Source organism: Phyllopteryx taeniolatus, unplaced genomic scaffold (genome assembly GCF_024500385.1).
Source record: "Phyllopteryx taeniolatus isolate TA_2022b unplaced genomic scaffold, UOR_Ptae_1.2 contig_36, whole genome shotgun sequence".
NCBI lineage: Eukaryota > Metazoa > Chordata > Actinopteri > Syngnathiformes > Syngnathidae > Phyllopteryx > Phyllopteryx taeniolatus.
The window spans coordinates 38,341-56,844 of record NW_026903294.1 but is presented as its reverse complement, the minus strand read 5'-3'; the positions used below and the strand labels follow the sequence as shown (position 1 = coordinate 56,844).

Sequence of the window (18,504 nt, the reverse complement as noted above, 5' to 3'; positions counted from 1 at the left end):
GAATCACATTTGCAACTGCCACTGAGGTCTGTGGGTGGGTGGGGATAGAAAGAGCACCAAGCAACAACCTCTGGCGCGCCATTGAGCACCAGACCAAAATTTGTATGTGCAGCCCTATATATACACAGTAGCTGCCTGTTGATGCCGGAAAGAGTTAAATTGTGAAGCTCAACAGAGCAGACTGACTAACACAACGTGGTTTCGTCCTCCATCATCAGCCAGAATAGGGATACACCCCTAGACTTATCATCCCAATGTTTTTTGCTCTTGAGGCTGCTGCAGCAACCCACTCCAAGTCAAATTATCCAGAATTAACCGATGCAAGAAACCACATTGATTTCATTGATGTATCATGTTTTAACTTGCTTAAAATATCACTTAGCCTGACATTTCTCGTGTGGTTCTGTCAGTAAAACTGTCACGACATGTTGTATGTGAGAGTAGCGATGATAGTGCCAAGAAATGCTATTGAATAAATAAACCGTAACAAGTTGTGAATAATATGTCACTTGAAATTATTCAAAAATGATTGCTGATTGAAAGCAAATGCAAACAAAGCAAACTGTACAATGTGATGTAGTGACATAGTTACAAAATATGACATTCCATAAAAGCAAAAAAGGCTTCATAAGAACCTAAAAACAGGTGCCCCAATCATGTACCGTATCCTTCACAAACTTTGTAAACGGCGATGTTGGGATGAATGCAGGGAGGCTTTGTAAAATTCTTTTGAACTGTATATTTTTGTATTTACTTCACTGCTGCTGAAATTATTTTTTACAAGAGGCAATGCAGAAAAATTTGCAAATGCCAAACCGGGAGTATGCAAGGGTGCACTGTATTACCTTTATTGATACTTGTTTTTCATGTTGTTGTTGTTGTTGACCTGCTGAATTTTATTATTTCCAAGATATCAAACTCATCTAACTTTCAACATTAACCTTGAATATAAATCTAAACCATAATACACATTAAAGTCACATCATTAGAAAAGATTCACCAAACCATGTGTGTTTGTCTTCTTGTGTCTTGCAGACATCGCTGAAGATCTTCGTACTGAGCGGCAGGAGCCAGAGCCCCCTCACATTAAAGAGGAAGTGGAGGACAAGGAGGTCCACCACATCAAAGAGGAAGAGGAGTCCATTTCGATTAAAAAAGAGGAGGAAGAAGCGTGCCCCCGCATCAAACAGGAAGAGGAGGAGGAGGATATCACCAAGTTTCCATGGACTGGTGTCCCTTTGAAGATTGAAGGTGAAGGTCAAAGTGAGGAGAGCAGAGGGGCGGAGCCACCAAGCAGCAGCTCAAGTCAACACATGAAGACAGAAGGTGACGGAGAAGACCACTGTGGAGGATCACCAGCAGACGGACTCTTAGCGGCACTGTCAGATTGTGACGACATGACGTCACATCCTCCCCACACTGATGATGATGATGATGATGATAAACAGTATGAAGGTGATATGACACGTCACGCTGACAACAAACGATGGAAATGTTCTCATTGTGGGAAAACATTTGCTCATAAGAGCAGTGTGAAACAGCACGTGAGAACACACACTGGAGAAAAACCTTTTGCATGTTCAGTTTGTGGTCAAAGATTCTCTGTGAAGGAAAGCTTAAAATTACACACAAGAACCCACACTGGTGAGAAACCATTTTCCTGCACAGTTTGCGGTCAAAGATTCTCTGGAAAGGGAAACTTAAAAAAACACACAAGAACCCACACTGGTGAGAAACCGTTTTCCTGCACAGTTTGCGGTCAGAGATTCTCTGGAAAGGGAAACTTAAAAAATCACACAAGAACACACACTGGTGATAAACCGTTTTCCTGCTCATTTTGTGGTCTAAGATTCTCTGTGAAGAAAAACTTAAAAAAACACACAAGAACCCACACTGGTGAGAAACCTTTTTCCTGCTCAGATTGTGGTCGGAGATTCTCTGAGAAGGGAAGCTTAAAAATACACACAAGAACCCACACTGGTGAGAAACCTTTTTCTTGCTCAGATTGTGGTCTAAGCTTCTCTGTGAAGGAAACCTTAAAAATACACACAAGAACCCACACTGGTGAGAAACCTTTTTCTTGCTCAGATTGTGGTCTAAGATTCTCTGTGAAGGAGAAGTTAAAAATACACACAAGAACACACACTGGTGAGCAACCTTTTTCCTGCTCAGTTTGTGGTCGAAGATTCACTCTGAAGGAAAAGTTACAAATACACACAAGAACCCACACTGGTGAAAAACCTTTTTCTTGCTCAGAATGTGGCCAAAGATTTTCTGAAAAGGGAAGTTTAAAAAGACACACAAGAACGCACACTGGTGAGAAACCTTTTTCCTGCTCAGACTGTGGCCAAAGATTCACTCAGAAGGGACACTTAAAAATGCACACAAGAACCCACACTGGTGAGAAACCTTTTTCTTGCTCAGATTGTGGTCTAAGATTCTCTGTGAAGGAAACCTTAAAAATACATACAAGAACCCACACTGGTGAGAAACCTTTTCCCTGCTCAGATTGCGGCCGAAGATTCACGCGGGACGTATACTTAAAAATGCACACAAGAACGCACACTGGTGAGAAACCTTTTTCCTGCTCAGATTGTGGCCAAAGATTCTCTTATAAGTATCAGGTTAAGACACACAAGTGTGCTGGTGAGAATAGCAGTAATCAAGAATATTTTCATGTAAATGTTTAAAAAAAAAAAAAAAATCTACATTCTTGTATTCTGTATACCAGCTTTTATCGTATCTTCTTCTTGTCTATATATTTTCTAAACGCCTCCGGCGGCCAAATGTTTAGGATTAGCTCTGGTGCCAAAATGCTTTCAAGGGACTCGTTAAAGGTGAGAACATGGGCACTTATTCCAGTGTTCTGGGCTCATAAATGATGTCCACCAGTATAGACTCAGTAGTCATAGAATCGTTTTCTGATGCAATATTTGATTTTCCGACAGATTTTGGCCCGCCCACATTTTGGACACGCCAGTCTGTCACGGTTTGACACATAACGAGCAGGAGCCGATTACATTTCCTCATTGAACTCATGTTTTCCATGGTGTCATTTTTGCCCGTATTGAAAGTATGGATGACGTTTTGGGATATTCATGACTGAAAATAGTGAAAGTGAAATCTGTTGGAACGCTTGTTTAAAAAAATCGACCGTTGAAATGCCTCCTTGAGGAAAGAAAGGCAAACGGGTCATCCCACATAAAGTAATTCTTGCAGATTCGTTTCCTCATACGTCAGCTCAATTTTGAATTGGTTGCACCACATAACGTATAGTATACGTCTATATGTGTGAAAAGATCAAATGTATGTATAGATCACAAAGACGTTTCTGTAGGCGGCATTGTGTGACAGACGTGGACTTTGGCTGGCTGTCATAACGTCGGATGACCCATGACGAGGGTCTCCCGGCCGAACGTCAGTTAATGTCCTGAAACTGCGCCTGATCAAATGTTTTCACTTTTGGGAGATTAAGCCACGTTTCTTGCTTTCATGCTTGAGGCTTGCGAGGATGTGGTGCTCCCCCGCTGTGTTTGTATGATTTTCCATTTTGGGGTACTAGCTGTTGTTCATGTGATGCAATGATATACGTCAGCAATTAAATACATACAAACCCAATTCCAATGAAGTTGGGATGTTGTGTTAAGCATAAAAACAGAGTACAATGATTTGCAAATCATGTTCAACCTATATTTTATCAAAAACACTACAAAGACAAGATATTTCATGTTCAAACTGTTCAACTTGATTGTTTTTAGCAAATAATCATTAACTTATAATTTTATGGCTGCAACACGTTTCAAAAAAGACGGAGAAAGTTGAGGAATGCTCATCAAACTTCTGTTTGGAACATCCCACAGGTGAACAGGCTCATTGGGAACAGGTGGGGGCCATGATTGGGTAGAAAAGGAGCTTCCCTGAATTGCTCAGTCATTCGCAAGCAAAGGTGGGGCGAGGTTCACCTCTTTGTGAACAAGTGTGTGAGAAAATAGTCCAACAGTTTAAGGACAATGTTGCTCACCGTACAAAGCCGTGGTTCACTGCTAAACTTAAGCAGCTTCGCCAAGCTAAGGAGGACGCATATCAGAGCGGGGACAGGGCCCTGTATAATCGAGCTAGAAACCAGCTGACTAAAGAAATGAACATTGCAGCAAAGTTGGAAAAACAGTTTAGCGCTAATGACTCTAAATCAGTCTGGCATGCATTCCAATCGCTGACTAATTACAACCGACGATCCCCCCAAGCTGAGAACAATAGCACACTAGCCAACGACTTGAAGACCTTCTACTGCAGATTTGAAAAGGACACTTTCTCACCCGGCCGCACCCGCGACCACAATCACACCTCTGACCCCTGCGTTAACCCTAACCACGAACAGGATGTGAGACGCATCTTCAAACAACAAAAGATGAACAAAGCGGCAGGCCCGGACCACCTGTCCCTATCCTGCCTCAAAGTCTGCGCGGACCAGCTCGCTCCAATCTTCACTCAGATCTTCAGCAGATCTTTGGAACTGTGCGAGGTTCCATCCTGTTTCAAACGCTCCACCATCATTCCAGTCCCCAAGAAACCTGCAATCTCGGGTCTGAATGACTACAGGCCTGTCGCTTTGACATCTGTGGTCATGAAGTCCTTTGAACGTCTCGTGCCGGACCACCTCAAGAGCGTCACAGGTCCCCTGCTGGACCCCCTGCAGTTTGCCTACCAAGCGAACAGGTCTGCGGATGATGCGGTCAACATGGGGCCACACTTCATCCTAGAACACCTCGACAGTGCAGGGACCTACGCGAGGATCCTGTTCGTGGACTTCAGCTCAGCGTTCAACACCATCACCCCTGAACTCCTTTCATCCAAGCTTCTCCAGCTCAGCGTCTCACCTGCCATCTGCCAGTGGATTTACAGCTTTCTGACAGGCAGGACACAGCAGGTCAGGCTGGGGGAGGCCACCTCATCCACACGCAGCATCAGCACTGGGGCGCCCCAAGGTTGTGTCCTCTCTCCGCTGCTCTTCTCTCTCTACACGAACGACTGCACCTCAGCGAACCCGACACCTCAAGTTTGCCGATGACACCACTGTCATCGGCCTCATCAAGGACGCATATCGACAGGAAGCGGAGCGGCTGGAGCTGCGGTGCGGCCGACACAACCTGGAGCTGAACACGCTCAAGACTGTAGAGATGATCGTGGACTTCAGGAGGCATCCTTCGCCACAGCTGCCCCTCACGTTGTCCAGCTGCCTCGTGTCAACCGTCGAGACCTTCAAGTTCCTGGGAATTATAATCTCTTAGGACCTGAAGTGGGCGACTAACATCAACTCCGTCCTCAAAAAGGCCCAGCAGAGGATGTACTTCCTGCGGCTTCTGAGAAAGCACGGCCTGCCACAGGAGCTGCTGAGACAGTTCTACACAGCGGTCATCGAATCGGTCCTGTGTTCTTCCATCACAGTCTGGTTTGGTGCTGCTACAAAAAAGGACAAACTCCGACTGCAACGGACAATCAAAACTGCCGAAAGGATTGTCGGTACCCCCCTACCGACCCTTGAGGACTTGCACGCTGCCAGAACTAAGACAAGGGTGTGCAAAATCCTCTCGGACCCTCCGCACCCCGGTCACCGGCTCTTCCGGCTCCTTTCCCTCAGGTAGGCGCTACCGATCAATGCAAACTAGAACTAGTAGACATTCCAACAGCTTCTTCCCTCTTGCGATCAACTTCTTAAACACCTAACCTATAATTCCATGACAACAAACTGGCAATTTTTTGACTTGAGTTCGTTGTCACATTTCTGTGGGGCCAATGATGTATTACTCGTGCACTCACTGTCGTTGTCTCGCCGTGCTGCACTATTTGCATATAGTGGCCACTCATGCCAGAGTAGCATCTGCTCCATTTGCACACTGATTGAGGAGTATCTGCAACATTTGCACAACCATTGTCCCAGATTATCGCAGTACTCGTCACTTTAAACCGCATACATTCCTTGAAGTGTCGGCGCCCTTTGCACAATGGTCATTGCACCGGTCTATTGCAATATTAGTCATTCGAACTGCTCTAAGTGCTGGAGGACTCTGCATCTTTTTGCACAATTGTTTTTTGTCAATGTCTTCATGTCTCAAAAGTGTTCTCTGTCAATAGACTGTCTGTTGTCGTACGAGAGCGGCTCCAACTACCGGAGACAAATTCCTTGTGTGTTTTGGACATACTTGGCAAATGAAGATTATTCTGATTCTGATTGCAAGGAATTTAGGGATGAAATCATCTACGGTCCATAATATCATCAAAAGGTTCAGAGAATCTGGAGAAATCACTGCATGAAAGCGGCAAGGCCGAAAACCAGCATTGAATCCCTGTGACCTTCGATCCCTCAGGCGGCACTGCATCAAAAACCGACATCCATGTGTAAAGGTGTTCCAAGATGGCGCCTACAAGCGTGGTCACTCTCTTGTATTGTTTTTGTGTTTTTCGTTTGTCTTTGGATACATTTCACGACTCACTTACACAAGGGGAGACTTGTTCACCATCAAGGAAGCTACTCCAGACTTTATTTCACCAACTTTCGCTAATCCGCTCAGTTTTTCCCCGAGTTACTCACCGCAGCGGCGTCCGCGGTTTTCGGCGCATGGAGGCGAAAGCGAGCCGGCATCCAGGTGAAACTCCGCAAGAGAGGATACAGATTGGCGTTCCCGTCGATCCACCTCGCCAATGTACCCAACAAAATGGACGAGCTTCATCTCTTGATAAAGACCAGTAAAGACTTCGGACGTTGCGCCGCCATGTGCTTTACGGAGACTTGGCTTGGCGACGCTGTACCCGACGGCGCCGTCATGCTTCAAAATCATTTCGCACATTCAACAACAACACTCCTTGAAGTGTCGGCGCCCTTTGCACAACGCTCATTGCACCGGACTATTGCAATATTACTCATTCGAACTGCTCGAAGTGCTAGAGGACTCTGCATCTTTTTGCACAATTGTGTAAAAAAAAAATACAAATAAAAAATGTACCGACATTACCAGATAACCATCCATCCATTTTCATCACCGCTTATCCTGGTTAGGTTTCGCAGGGTGCCGGAGCCCATCCCGGCTGACCCGGCTAAGCGCAGCTAACTCACAACCGAGCAGCACAGCCAAACAAAACGACGGCACTTTGTGCCACGGGAGCTGCTCGTCAAGTGGCGACGTCCCGGCCACGGCCCCACATCCTGCAGCTCTGCCTTCACCCACGTCTCCTGGGGTTGAGAGCAGGTCCATCTCTTGGTGTCATGGACAGGTGCAGGGGGGGAACAGAAAACAATAGACAAGAGCACAACATTTGCTTGAGAGGGCAACTTGTAATGATAATTGGAAGCAGCATGTTGTTACCTGTTTCCCCCTCCCCCTTTGTGAGCGTCTGGGGTGAGGTCCAAACTGCTTTCGGCTTGTCCCGTTAGGGGTCGCCACAGCGCGTCATCCTTTTCCATGAGAGCCTATCTCCTGCATCCTCCTCTCGAACACCAACTGCCATCATGTCTTCCCTCACGACATCCATCAACCTTCTCTTTGGTCTTCCTCTCGCTCTCTTGCCTGGCAGCTCCATCCTCATCATCCTTCTACCAATATACTCACTCTCTCTCCTCTGGACGTGTCCAAACCATTGAAGTCTGCTCTCTCGAACTTTGTCTCCAAAACATCGAACCTTGGCTGTCCCTCTGATGAGCTCATTTCTAATTTTATCCAACCTGGTCACTCCGAGAGCGAACCTCAACATCTTCATTTGCTCTGCTTCCTGTTTTCTCTTCAGTGCCACTGTCTCTAATCCGTCCATCATGGCTGGCCTCACCACTGTTTTCTAAACTTTGCCCTTCATCCTGGCAGAGACTCTTCTGTCACATAACACACCTGACACCTTCCTCCACCCGTTCCAACCTGCTTGGACCCGTTTCTTCACTTCCTGACCACACTCACCATTGCTCTGGACGGTCGACCCCAAGTATTTCAAGTCCTCTACCCTTGCCATCTCTTCTCCCTGTAGCCTCATTCTTCCCCCACCACCCCTCTCATTCATGCACATAGATTCTGTTTTACTTCGGCTAATCTTCATTCCTCTTCTTTCCAGTGCATGCCTCCATCTTTCTAACTGTTCCTCCAGCTGCTCCCTGCTTTCACTGCAGATCACAATGTCATCTGCAAACATCATGGTCCACGGGGATTCCAGTCTAACCTCATCTGTCAGCCTATCCATCACCACTGCAAAAAGGAAGGGGCTCAGGGCTGATCCCTGATGCAGTCCCACGTCCACCTTAAATTCGTCTGTCACACCTACAGCACACCTCACCGCTGTTCTGCTGCCCTCGTACATGTCCTGTATTATTCTAACATACTTCTCTGCCACTCCAGACTTCCGCATGCAGTACCACAGTTCCTCTCTGGGTACTCTGTCATAGGCTTTCTCTAGATCTACAAAGACACAATGTAGCTCCTTCTGACCTTCTCTGTACTTTTCCATCAACATCCTCAAGGCAAATAATGCATCTGTGGTACTCTTTCTGGGCATGAAACCATACTGTTGCTCGCAAATACTCACTTCTGTCCTGAGTCTAGCCTCCACTACTCTTTCCCATAACTTCCTCGTGTGGCTCATCAACTTTATTCCTCTATAGTTCCCACAGCTCTGCACATCACCTTTGTTCTTAAAAATGGGCACCAGTACACTTTTCCTCCATTCCTCAGGCATCTTCTCACGCGCTAGGATTCTATTGAACAAGCTGGTCAAAAACTCCGCAGCCACCTCTCCTAGATGCTTCCATACCTCCACAGGAATGTCATCAGGACCAACTGCCTTTCCATTTTTCATTCTCTTTAATGCCTTTCTAACTTCCCCCTTACTAATCATTGCCACTTCCTGGTCCACAACACTTGCCTCTTCTACTCTCCCTTCTCTATCATTTTCCTCATTCATCAACTCCTCGAAGTATTCTTTCCATCTACCTAGCACACTGCTGGCACCAGTCAACATATTTCCATCTCTATCCTTAATCACCCTAACCTGCTGCACATCCTTCCCATCTCTATCCCTCTGTCTGGCCAGCCTGTATAGATCCTTTTCTCCTTCTTTAGTGTCCAACCTGCCATACATGTCATCATATGCCTCTTGCTTTGCCTTTGCCACCTCTACCTTTGCCCTGTGTCGCATCTCAATGTATTCCTTTCACCTCTCCTCGGTCCTCTCAGTGTCCCACTTCTTCTTAGCTAACCGTTTTCCTTGTATGATTTCCTGTACTGTGAGGTTCCACCACCAAGTCTCCTTCTCTCCTTTCCTGCCAGAAGATACACCAAGTACTCTCCTGCCTGCTTCTCTGATCACCTTGGCTGCAGCGGTCCAGTCTTCTGGAAGCTCTTCCCGTCCACCGAGAGCCTGTATCACCTCTTCCCGAAAAGCTGCACAACACTCGTCCTGTCTCAGCTTCCACCACATGGTTCTTTTCTCTGCCTTTGTCTTCCTAATTTTCCTCCCCACCACCAGAGTCATCCTACACACCACCATCCTATGCTGTCTAGCCACACTCTCCCCTACCACTACCTTACAGTTGGTAACCTCCTTCAGATGACATCGTCTGCACAAGATGTAATCCACCTGTGTGCTTCTACCTCCGCTCTTGTAGGTCACCCTATGTTCGTGCCTCTTCTGGAAAAAAGTGTTCACTACAGCCATTTGCATCCTTGTTGCAAAGTCTACCACCATCTGTCCCTCCAAGTTCCTATCCTGGATACCGTACTTACCCATCACTTCTTCATCACCCTTATTACCTTCACCAACATGTCCATTACAATCTGCACCAATTACGACTCTCTCTCTGTCTGGGATGCTCAGAACTACATCATCTAGCTCCTTCCAGGTCCAAACTGCGCTTAGCTTAAAACAATCTGTTTTAAATATTTCATATTTCATTTCAATTGACTTATGATTGAAGTCTGCAGAGCGATCAAAACCAAATAACTCCACAAGATAGATGGAGCCCAATTGGATGGGCAGCATGGAGCATGTTGGGGGAATCGAACCTGATGCATCGCGGTCACGGGCTGCATCCTTAACCGCTTGTGCGAAGCCGAACAAGCAAGGGGATGTGATGGAAGAGAGCGATGTCCAAAAATGTCACCTTTACGTGCGGAAATGTCCTCAAAACTACATGTATGCAAAAAAAATGGCTGTTTCTCTATAGAGTTTGGTGTTCGGCGATGACCGGGTTACAATTTCAGTGTCAAATGTTGTGTGCGTCTTTGGAACACTTTAAAAAAAGAGTATGTAATCTTGTAAATTCCATGTGGCTATAATGTAGAATGTTTTTTTCTCCCGTGAATTCCTTTTTAATGCGGTGGTGTGTCTTTGTATAACAGAGCAATGCCTTTTTATGTGGGTATTTTTTTTTTTAAATCACTCATCTTTAATCCCTTTTATTTCTAGAAGCCTTCGTCCTCCACTTAAATTGCGGTGAGATGTTTGTTGTTTGAGGATTGTTTGCGTTTGCACGACGACGCTCACAGATATCTATTTAGGTAGATTAGACACGCCCATTTTGAGGTCTGTAGCGACGGAGGTCAAAGTCGTCGGCGCATTCCACGCGTGTGTGGACGGCAAGGAAAGCAAAAAATGTTTGTCTCTTTTTTTTTTTGAATGGCGTATATTGATAGCATACGCTTTAGCGGTAACAAAACAGTCAAGTTCATGAACATTGGTTAAGAAATGAGAAAGTTACGACTAAATTGTAGTGTTTTGTATTGCATTATACGGGAACGACGACCTTCCCAACATGGCCGCCACTAGGCACGTTGGTTCGCCGGACTGCTGCGACGGCGCGCTGTCGTATGGAGTCTTCCTATCTATGGACGACACTCGTCTCGACCGTAACCACACGCTGCACGAAAAAGTCCCGAATTTGGACCGAACGTGCTGAATCCCAGTAAGTCAATCACTACTTTACTGGACTAAGACTTCATTGGTTCAGCTTCGTGTCCGGTTGAAGTCGTCTGGCTTCTCGGCCTAGTTTAGCTTAGCATGCTAACAAAGAAACGCGTTTTTTGGGGTGATCAACACTTGGCGAAGCAGAGCGTCAAGTGTTCCGTTTCTGCCACCTCCGCTTAGCCGTCGAGTCTGAAATGTAAAAAGAAGATCCCTGAATGCTTTTGTAGCATGTCTGTCATGTTTCCACACTCACTTTTCTCTCCTGAGGTCACAAATGAGCTTTCTGCCTCATCACACGTTCCGCTGTTTCCTCTTGTCGATTTGAACCCTATTCGTCGTCTCGTGCACCCCCTGAACATTTTTGGCTTACCATGAGTACCCCCAAATGTATTTACTGCTTATTGAATGGAACTCCTTTTATTTCATCTCCCTCATTTGAACATTGTTATCTCAGGCCTGTTCAAATAATGGCGTTCGGCGTGTCCGACTTTTTCTCGTCCCTCCAACGTAGCGCGAAAATGTGCGCGAGGAGGACGGCGGCGTACGAGGAGGAACTTCGGGGCCCGAAAGAGGAGGAGGAGCCAAAAGGTCAACGACCGGACGCCGCGTTCGATCTGCGGCCTCCAACTGCGCCGCGCAGAGCAGGTGGGCTCACTCGTCGCACGCATCCAAATTTGAATAATATTCCCGTGGTTATTCAAGGTTGCAACGACTAATGGAATTTCATTATCCATTCGTTGTGTGCGTGATTATGAAGTGAACATCCCGAGACGTCACGCAGCGAATGGCGCAGTGATAACACGGGAGAAGAAGAAAGTAGTAAAAAGGTCCTGTCCTTCCCTCACAGGGTGGAGCACTACAGCCCCATGCAGCACTCATATTTCATGTTTCATGGTTGGAGATAATGTCGTGATTGACTTCTCTCATTTTGCGCACGCACACACACACACACACACACAGCCTTCTGACCTCCGCTGTGCAAGTTTGGTTGAGCGGAGAACCAGCCTCAATTTAAGATGCTACAATACAAAAAAGATCACATCCGCAGTATTTTTTTTTGAAATCCCATTTTTGGCCACGAAGCAAATTGGAAATAGGGCAAGTCTTTCCGTGAGTAACCAAGAAAAGCCCCCCCCCCCCCCCCCCCCCCCAAAAAAATAATAATCCATTAATAGGTGAATTTGCAAATGCCATTCCGCACGACCTTGCAAAATGCAGCGATCATGTGCAGTATCCCTCAATAAATTCTTAAACTATGATATTGAGATGAACGTGGCGAGATTTTTGAAATTATTATTACTGCAATCTAAAAATAACCCTAGTTGGGCTATTTTTAACCCAATTACTGGGTCAAAAAGAGACCCTAAAATTGGGCTATTCACCTGACCCAGCTTTTGGGTCAAAGCTTTACCAGTGGTGAAACAATCTAAACGACGATAAATTGAGTTAACTTGATTACAATGTACAGGGTTACTGCAAAAGAAATGAGTAAACAAACAACCATTCGCACCTACGGGCAATTTAGAGTCTTCAATTAACCTAGCGCGCATGTTTTTGGGATGTGGGAGGACACCGGAGTGCCCGGAGAAAAGCCACGCAGGCACGGGAAGAACGTGCAAACTCCACACAGGCGGGGCCGGGATTTGAACCCGGGTCCTCGGAACTGTGAGGCGGATGTCCTAACCAATCGGCGGCAAAATCACACCAGACGAGTTTCTCCATACAGGAGGCGTCTTGAAGCTGTCATTCCAAACAAAGGCTTTTGTACAAAGTATTAAATGTATACGGTGTGTTGAATACTTTTTCCCTGTGTTATTTCACATTATTACACACAACTTAATTTTGGCGTTTCTTTTTTCTACTGTCTTTGTATGGATGGATTACTTGGGTTGTTCCTAGCGTTTGAAATGTTCATGTCAATAGCACCTTTGGAAATATATTTGAGAAACAAATGCTGACGTGTTAAATACTTATTTCAGCTGCTGTGTATACACTTGTATAATTGCATAAAACCATTTTCATTGCAATGACATTGTAAATAAAAGTGTCCCCCAAACGGTTTATTGCCACTGACCTTTTAGTAGAGACAGAAAGGCTTTTTGAGGTCGATGATCAGTTGTTATCTGTGAATTATTGAACATAATAATCTGGCCACAAAGCCACCGTAGAGACGAGGATTAGTGATGCCATGAAGCTTTCGCAGGGGCACAGCGCTTAGGCGGCATTGTAAGGGCTTAACTAATCAAAAACCGTTAGCGCTTAAACAAAAAAAGTTATCACGAACACAACACTGAGATACAGTATGCGCGACAGTCGACAGCGTGGACGAGACTGGCGAGACACAACAAGGGAAGATGCTGGGTGAGGCTGCGATGATGCGCAGCCAATCAGATCACGGTATAAATCTGGAATTAGCAGGTCAATTCGGAGGTTGGATAATGATGGTTTGGGGTTGCTTTTCAGCAAATGGGACTGGTAAACTTCACATTATTGAAGGAAGGATGAATGGGCAAAGACATTCTTGTACCGAGACATTCTTGACAAAAATCTGCTGCCATCTACGAGGATGATGAAAACGAAACAAGGGTGGAGATTTCAGTAGGATAATGGTCCACAACATACTGCCAAGGAAACTCTCAATTGGTTTCAAAGAAAAAAATAAATAAAGCTGCTACAATGGCCCAGCCAATCACCTGACTTGAATCCAGTTGAAAATCTATGGAAAGAAGTGAAGGCCAAGGTCCATAAAAGAATCCCACGGAAACTTTCCAAATTTGAGGACTGCTTGTGTGGAGGAAGGGGCCAAAATCACCCCAGAGCAATGCATGAGATTAGTTTCTCCATACAGGAGGTGTCTTGAAATTGTCGTTGCAAACAAAGGCTTTTGTACAAAGTATTAAATACCAGTTGGTGTGTTCAATACTTTTTACCTCAGTCGTTTCACATTATTACACACAACTTAATTTCTGAGTTGATTTGTTCAACTTTCTTTGTAAGTATGGATTACTTGGGTTGGTCCCAAAATCTGGTGAAATGTTCATGACTCAAACGGTGGACAAACCCCGCCCATATAGCCGGGACAGTGACAAAGTATAGAGGGTTAGGGTTAGTAACCCTAACCCTGTTAGGGTTACTAACCCTAACCCTAACAGGGATACAGTATAGAGTACACAAGTATATACAATAAATGAACAAGTCATGTAAATAGACACATTGCTCCATCTTGTGATCGGATTGGTGATCGGTTATCGTTTTTTTTAAACTTGCTGATCGGCCCCAAAAATCCTGATCGTGTAAAGCCGAATTTTATTGTTGTTGTTGACCTGTCCATTATTATTATTATTTTTTCCCAATTTTCCATTTTCTTTCATATGAACCTGAAATATTAATATAAACTAGAATACACAACATTAAAGTCACAACATGAGAACAGATTTACCAAACTGTGTGCGTTTGTCTTTTTGTGTCTTGCAGACATCACTGAGGATCTTCGTCCTGAGCGGCAGGAGCCAGAGCCCCCTCGCATTAAAGAGGAAGTGGAGGACGAAGTGGTCCACCACATCAAAGAAGAAGAGACATCGGAGCCCACTCCCATTAAAAAAGAGGATGCGGAAGAGCACCCCCATAGCAAACGTGAAGCAGAGGAGGACAACACCAAGTTTCCATGGACTGGTGTCCCTTTGAAGAGTGAAGATGAAGGCCAAAGTGAGGAGAGCGGAGGGGCGGAGCCACCAAGCAGCAGCTCAAGTCAACACATGACGACAGAAGGTGATGGAGACCCCTGCGGAGGATCACAACCAGACGGACTCTTTGCTCCACTATCAGATAGTGACGACATGACGTCGCACTCTACTCACACTGATGATGATGATGAAGATGATGAACAGTCGGAAGGTGATCTGACATGTCACGCTGACAACAAACAATGGAAATGTTCTCAGTGTGGGAAAACATTTGCTTATAAGAGCATTTTGAAACAACATGTGAGAACCCACACTGGAGAAAAGCCTTTTGCCTGCTCAGTTTGTGGTCTAAGATTCTCGAGGAAGGAAAGCTTAAAAAGACACACAAGAACCCACACTGGCGAGAAACCTTTTTCCTGCTCAGTTTGCGGTCAAAGATTCTCTGAAACGGGACACTTAAAAATACACACAAGAACCCACACTGGCGAGAAACCTTTTTCCTGCTCAGTTTGCGGTCTAAGATTCTCTGAAACGGGACACTTAAAAAGACACACAAGAACCCACACTGGCGAGAAACCTTTTTCCTGCTCAGTTTGCGGTCAAAGATTCTCTGAAACGGGACACTTAAAATTACACACAAGAACCCACACTGGTGAGAAACCTTTTTCTTGTTCAGTTTGCAGTAAAAGATTCACCCGGAAGGGAGATTTAAAAATGCACACGAGAACCCACACTGGCGAGAAACCCTTTTCCTGCTCAGATTGTGGCCAAAGATTCTCTATGAAGGGACACTTAAAATTACACACAAGAACACACACTGGTGAGAAACCTTTTTCTTGTTCATTTTGCAGTAAAAGATTCACTCAGAAGGGACAGTTAAAAAGACACACCAGAACCCACACTGGCGAAAAACCTTTTTCCTGCTCAGATTGTGGCCAAAGATTCTCTATGAAGGGACACTTAAAAATACACACGAGAACCCACACTGGTGAGAAACCTTTTTCTTGTTCATTTTGCAGTAAAAGATTCATTCAGAAGGGAGATTTAAAAAAACACACCAGAACCCACACTGGTGAGAAACCTTTTTCCTGCACAGTGTGTGGGAGAACATTCACTCAGAAGACATACTTAAAAAGACATACAAAAAGCCACACTGGTGACAAACCGTTTTCCTGTTCAGTTTGTGGTCAAAGTTTCTCTGTGAAAGGAAACTTAAAAAAACACACAAGAACCCACACTGGTGAGAAACCTTTTTCTTGCTCTGATTGTGGCCAAAGATTTTCTGAAAAGGGAAGCTTAAAAAAACACACAAGGACACACACTGGTGAGAAACCTTTTTCCTGCACAGTTTGTGGTCAAAGATTCTCTGTCAAGGGGAGCTTAAAAATACACACAAGAACGCACACTGGTGAAAAACCTTTTGCCTGCTCAGTTTGTGGCCAAAGATTCTGTGTGAAGGAAAGCTTAAAATTCCACACAAGAACCCACACTGGAGAGAAACCTTTTCCCTGCTCAGTTTGTGGTAAAAGATTCAGTCACAAGGGAGTTTTAAAAATACACACACGAACCCACACTGGTGAGAAACCTTTTTCCTGCACAGTTTGTGGTCAAAGATTCTCTGAAAAGGGAAATTTAATAAAACACACAAGAATCCACACTGGAGAGAAACCTTTTTCCTGTTCAGTTTGCGGTCAAAAATTCACTCAGAAGGGAAACTTAACAGAACACACAAGAACCCACACGGGTGAGAAACCTTTTTCCTGCACAGTTTGTGGTCAAAGATTCTCTGTGAAGGGACACTTAAAAATACACACAACAAGCCACACTGGCGAGAAACCTTTTTCCTGCTCAGATTGTGGCCGAAGATTCACTCGGAAGGGACACTTAAAAAGACACACAAGAACACACACTGGTGAGAAACCGTTTTCCTGCTCAGTTTGTGGCCAAAGATTCTCTTATAAGGATCAGGCTAAGACACACAAGTGTCCTGGTGAGAATAAAAGTGATCAAGATGCTTTTAATGAAAATGTCAACGTTGAATCTAAAAAGTAATGACTATGTTACTGATTTACAAAAATCGAGCTTCTTGTATTCTGTGTACCAGATTGTATTCTATCTTCTTCTTGTTCATATATTTTCTAAAAGCCTCCAGCAGGCTAGTGTTGAAAATTAGCACTGGTGCCAAAATACTAGTTAAAGGTGAGAACATGGGCACTAATTCCATAGTTCTGGACTCATAAATGAGGTCTTCAGAAAACGAGCCCTCCAAAATAGACTCAGTAGTAATTTTAGAATCACTTTCTGATTAAATATTTAATTTTCAGCCATATTATGTCACATGACACATCACGAGCGGGAGCCAATTACATTTCCTCATTGAACTTCTGTTTTCTATGGTGTCATTTTTGTCCATGTTGAAAGTCTGGGTGAATGTTTTCGAACAGTAATGAATGAAAATGCTGATAGTGAAATACGTCGGAAGGCTTGTAGACGAGTGAAGAACCAAGAGAGCAGAAATAACACGAAAGCGAGAGAAGGCGGGAGTCAGGGGTTAAGTGCCCCGGGGGCGTGACAAAGAGGACCAGACAAGACCACACCCATCAGTTTGAATCTCGTCTATAATTATTGATAAGTGTGGTGTAAAGATCATATCTTAATTCTCAAAATCTCGTAATTGCGCTTGTAGAGTTGACACAGTGACACAGACATCCAGGCGTACATTTGGAATAATTCTGCAGAGTTCGTCAAATATCAAAACAGACATTTATCCTCGGTTAAACATCAAATGAGAGCTAACGGGTTGCGGTTGCTCTCGACGCCGGCGGGTGTCGCCTTGTCCCAGCATGTGTTCCGATTTAGAGACAGGTGGTCCGGTGGAAATATCCGGGGGCCTTTGATGCTTGGGAGTTCAGACTTGGAGGGTAGATGTCAATTAGTTTAGGGTCCACGAGGGGTCTCCTCGGGGCAGTCGCTCAATTTTGAATTGATTGCACCACAGATGTATCGTATGTGTGTGTGTATATATATATAAATGTACGAATAGATCACAAAGGCCTTTCTGTAGGTGGCATTTTGTGACAGACGTGGACTTTGGGCGGCTGTCGTGACATCGGATGATCGGTCTCCCGGCCGAACGTGTTACGTCGCTTTATGTCTTGAAATTGCAGTTGAACTGATTTGATCTCATCCATATAATCTAAAAAAAAATGGACTGATTGCTGTCATATTTTCAGAGGTCGAAGCTGCCAAGAGTAAAGATGTCCGCAGAAATGATGGTGATGATTGTTGACAGTTTTTGGGTATTACATAAATCAGAATCAGAATCATCTTTATTGTTTTAGTGATGTCAATATCAAATAAGTGAGTGATTGATTGAAATAAGACTTAAAAGAAACTTTGACTCTTGGTGGTGAACTGCAAAGTGTATTTGTAATCCTTATTAAAATACACTCATTTAAACAGTGACGGTGATTCGATTTGCTTGTGTATCAAATAAATGTCCCCCATTAAAAAGAAGTGAAATGTCTTTCATCCATTGGAAACCCTCCAAAGCAAAAAATGGCCCAAACGACGAGGCCTAAGTGGAAAGACTGCAAATTAGGTCACAAGCAGACGGCCTCTTTGCTCCGCCATCAGACAGTGACGACATGACGTCGCACTCTCCTCACACTGATGAAGATGATGATGATAAAAAGTCTGAAGGGGATATGACATGTCACACTGACAACAAACGATGGAAATGTTCTCAGTCTGGGGAAAGCAAAGCACACATGAGACGACACTGGAGACAAAGCTTTTGCCTGTTCAGATTGCGGTCAAAGATTCTCGACTAAATATTGCCTTTTCGTGCTAAACTGATAATAATAAAATACACTTCTTCTTC

At 44.6% G+C, this 18,504-nt stretch overlaps 2 protein-coding genes across 9 annotated transcripts in view; both read left to right on the top strand.

Moving 5' to 3' along the window:
• Nucleotides 1-2,698, top strand: part of LOC133473701 (gastrula zinc finger protein XlCGF57.1-like) — a 27,669-nt gene extending 24,971 nt beyond the window's left edge. For all 6 annotated transcript variants that reach the window (XM_061765296.1, XM_061765297.1, XM_061765295.1 and 3 more), the window contains one exon: nucleotides 1,036-2,698. In XM_061765296.1, the coding sequence (XP_061621280.1) occupies nucleotides 1,036-2,690 (1,655 nt within the window). In that variant the 3' untranslated portion in view covers nucleotides 2,691-2,698. The remainder of the gene's footprint in view (nucleotides 1-1,035) is intronic.
• LOC133473700 (oocyte zinc finger protein XlCOF6-like) lies at nucleotides 1,390-18,504 on the top strand. Of its 3 annotated transcripts, none has more exons than XM_061765294.1 (3): nucleotides 1,390-1,455; nucleotides 11,450-11,583; nucleotides 14,413-18,504. In XM_061765294.1, the coding sequence occupies exons 2-3, from the start codon at nucleotides 11,457-11,459 to the stop codon at nucleotides 16,671-16,673; spliced, it is 2,388 nt and encodes a 795-aa protein (XP_061621278.1). In that variant the 5' UTR covers nucleotides 1,390-1,455; nucleotides 11,450-11,456; the 3' UTR covers nucleotides 16,674-18,504. The 3 variants fall into 3 exon arrangements, with proteins under 3 accessions (XP_061621278.1, XP_061621276.1, XP_061621277.1); XM_061765292.1 differs by lacking the exon at nucleotides 1,390-1,455 and adding an exon at nucleotides 5,329-5,638; XM_061765293.1 differs by lacking the exon at nucleotides 1,390-1,455 and adding an exon at nucleotides 10,576-10,936.

Excerpts from the sequence above, each read along its gene's own strand:
- LOC133473700 (XM_061765292.1), top strand. The coding sequence starts at position 5,343 with ATGTACTTCCTGCGGCTTCTGAGAAAGCACGGCCTGCCACAGGAGCTG. Across the intron at positions 5,639-11,449 it reads TTCCGGCTCCTTTCCCTCAG|CGCGAAAATGTGCGCGAGGA; the intron begins GTAGGCGCTACC and ends CCTCCAACGTAG. Across the intron at positions 11,584-14,412 it reads AACTGCGCCGCGCAGAGCAG|ACATCACTGAGGATCTTCGT; the intron begins GTGGGCTCACTC and ends TGTGTCTTGCAG.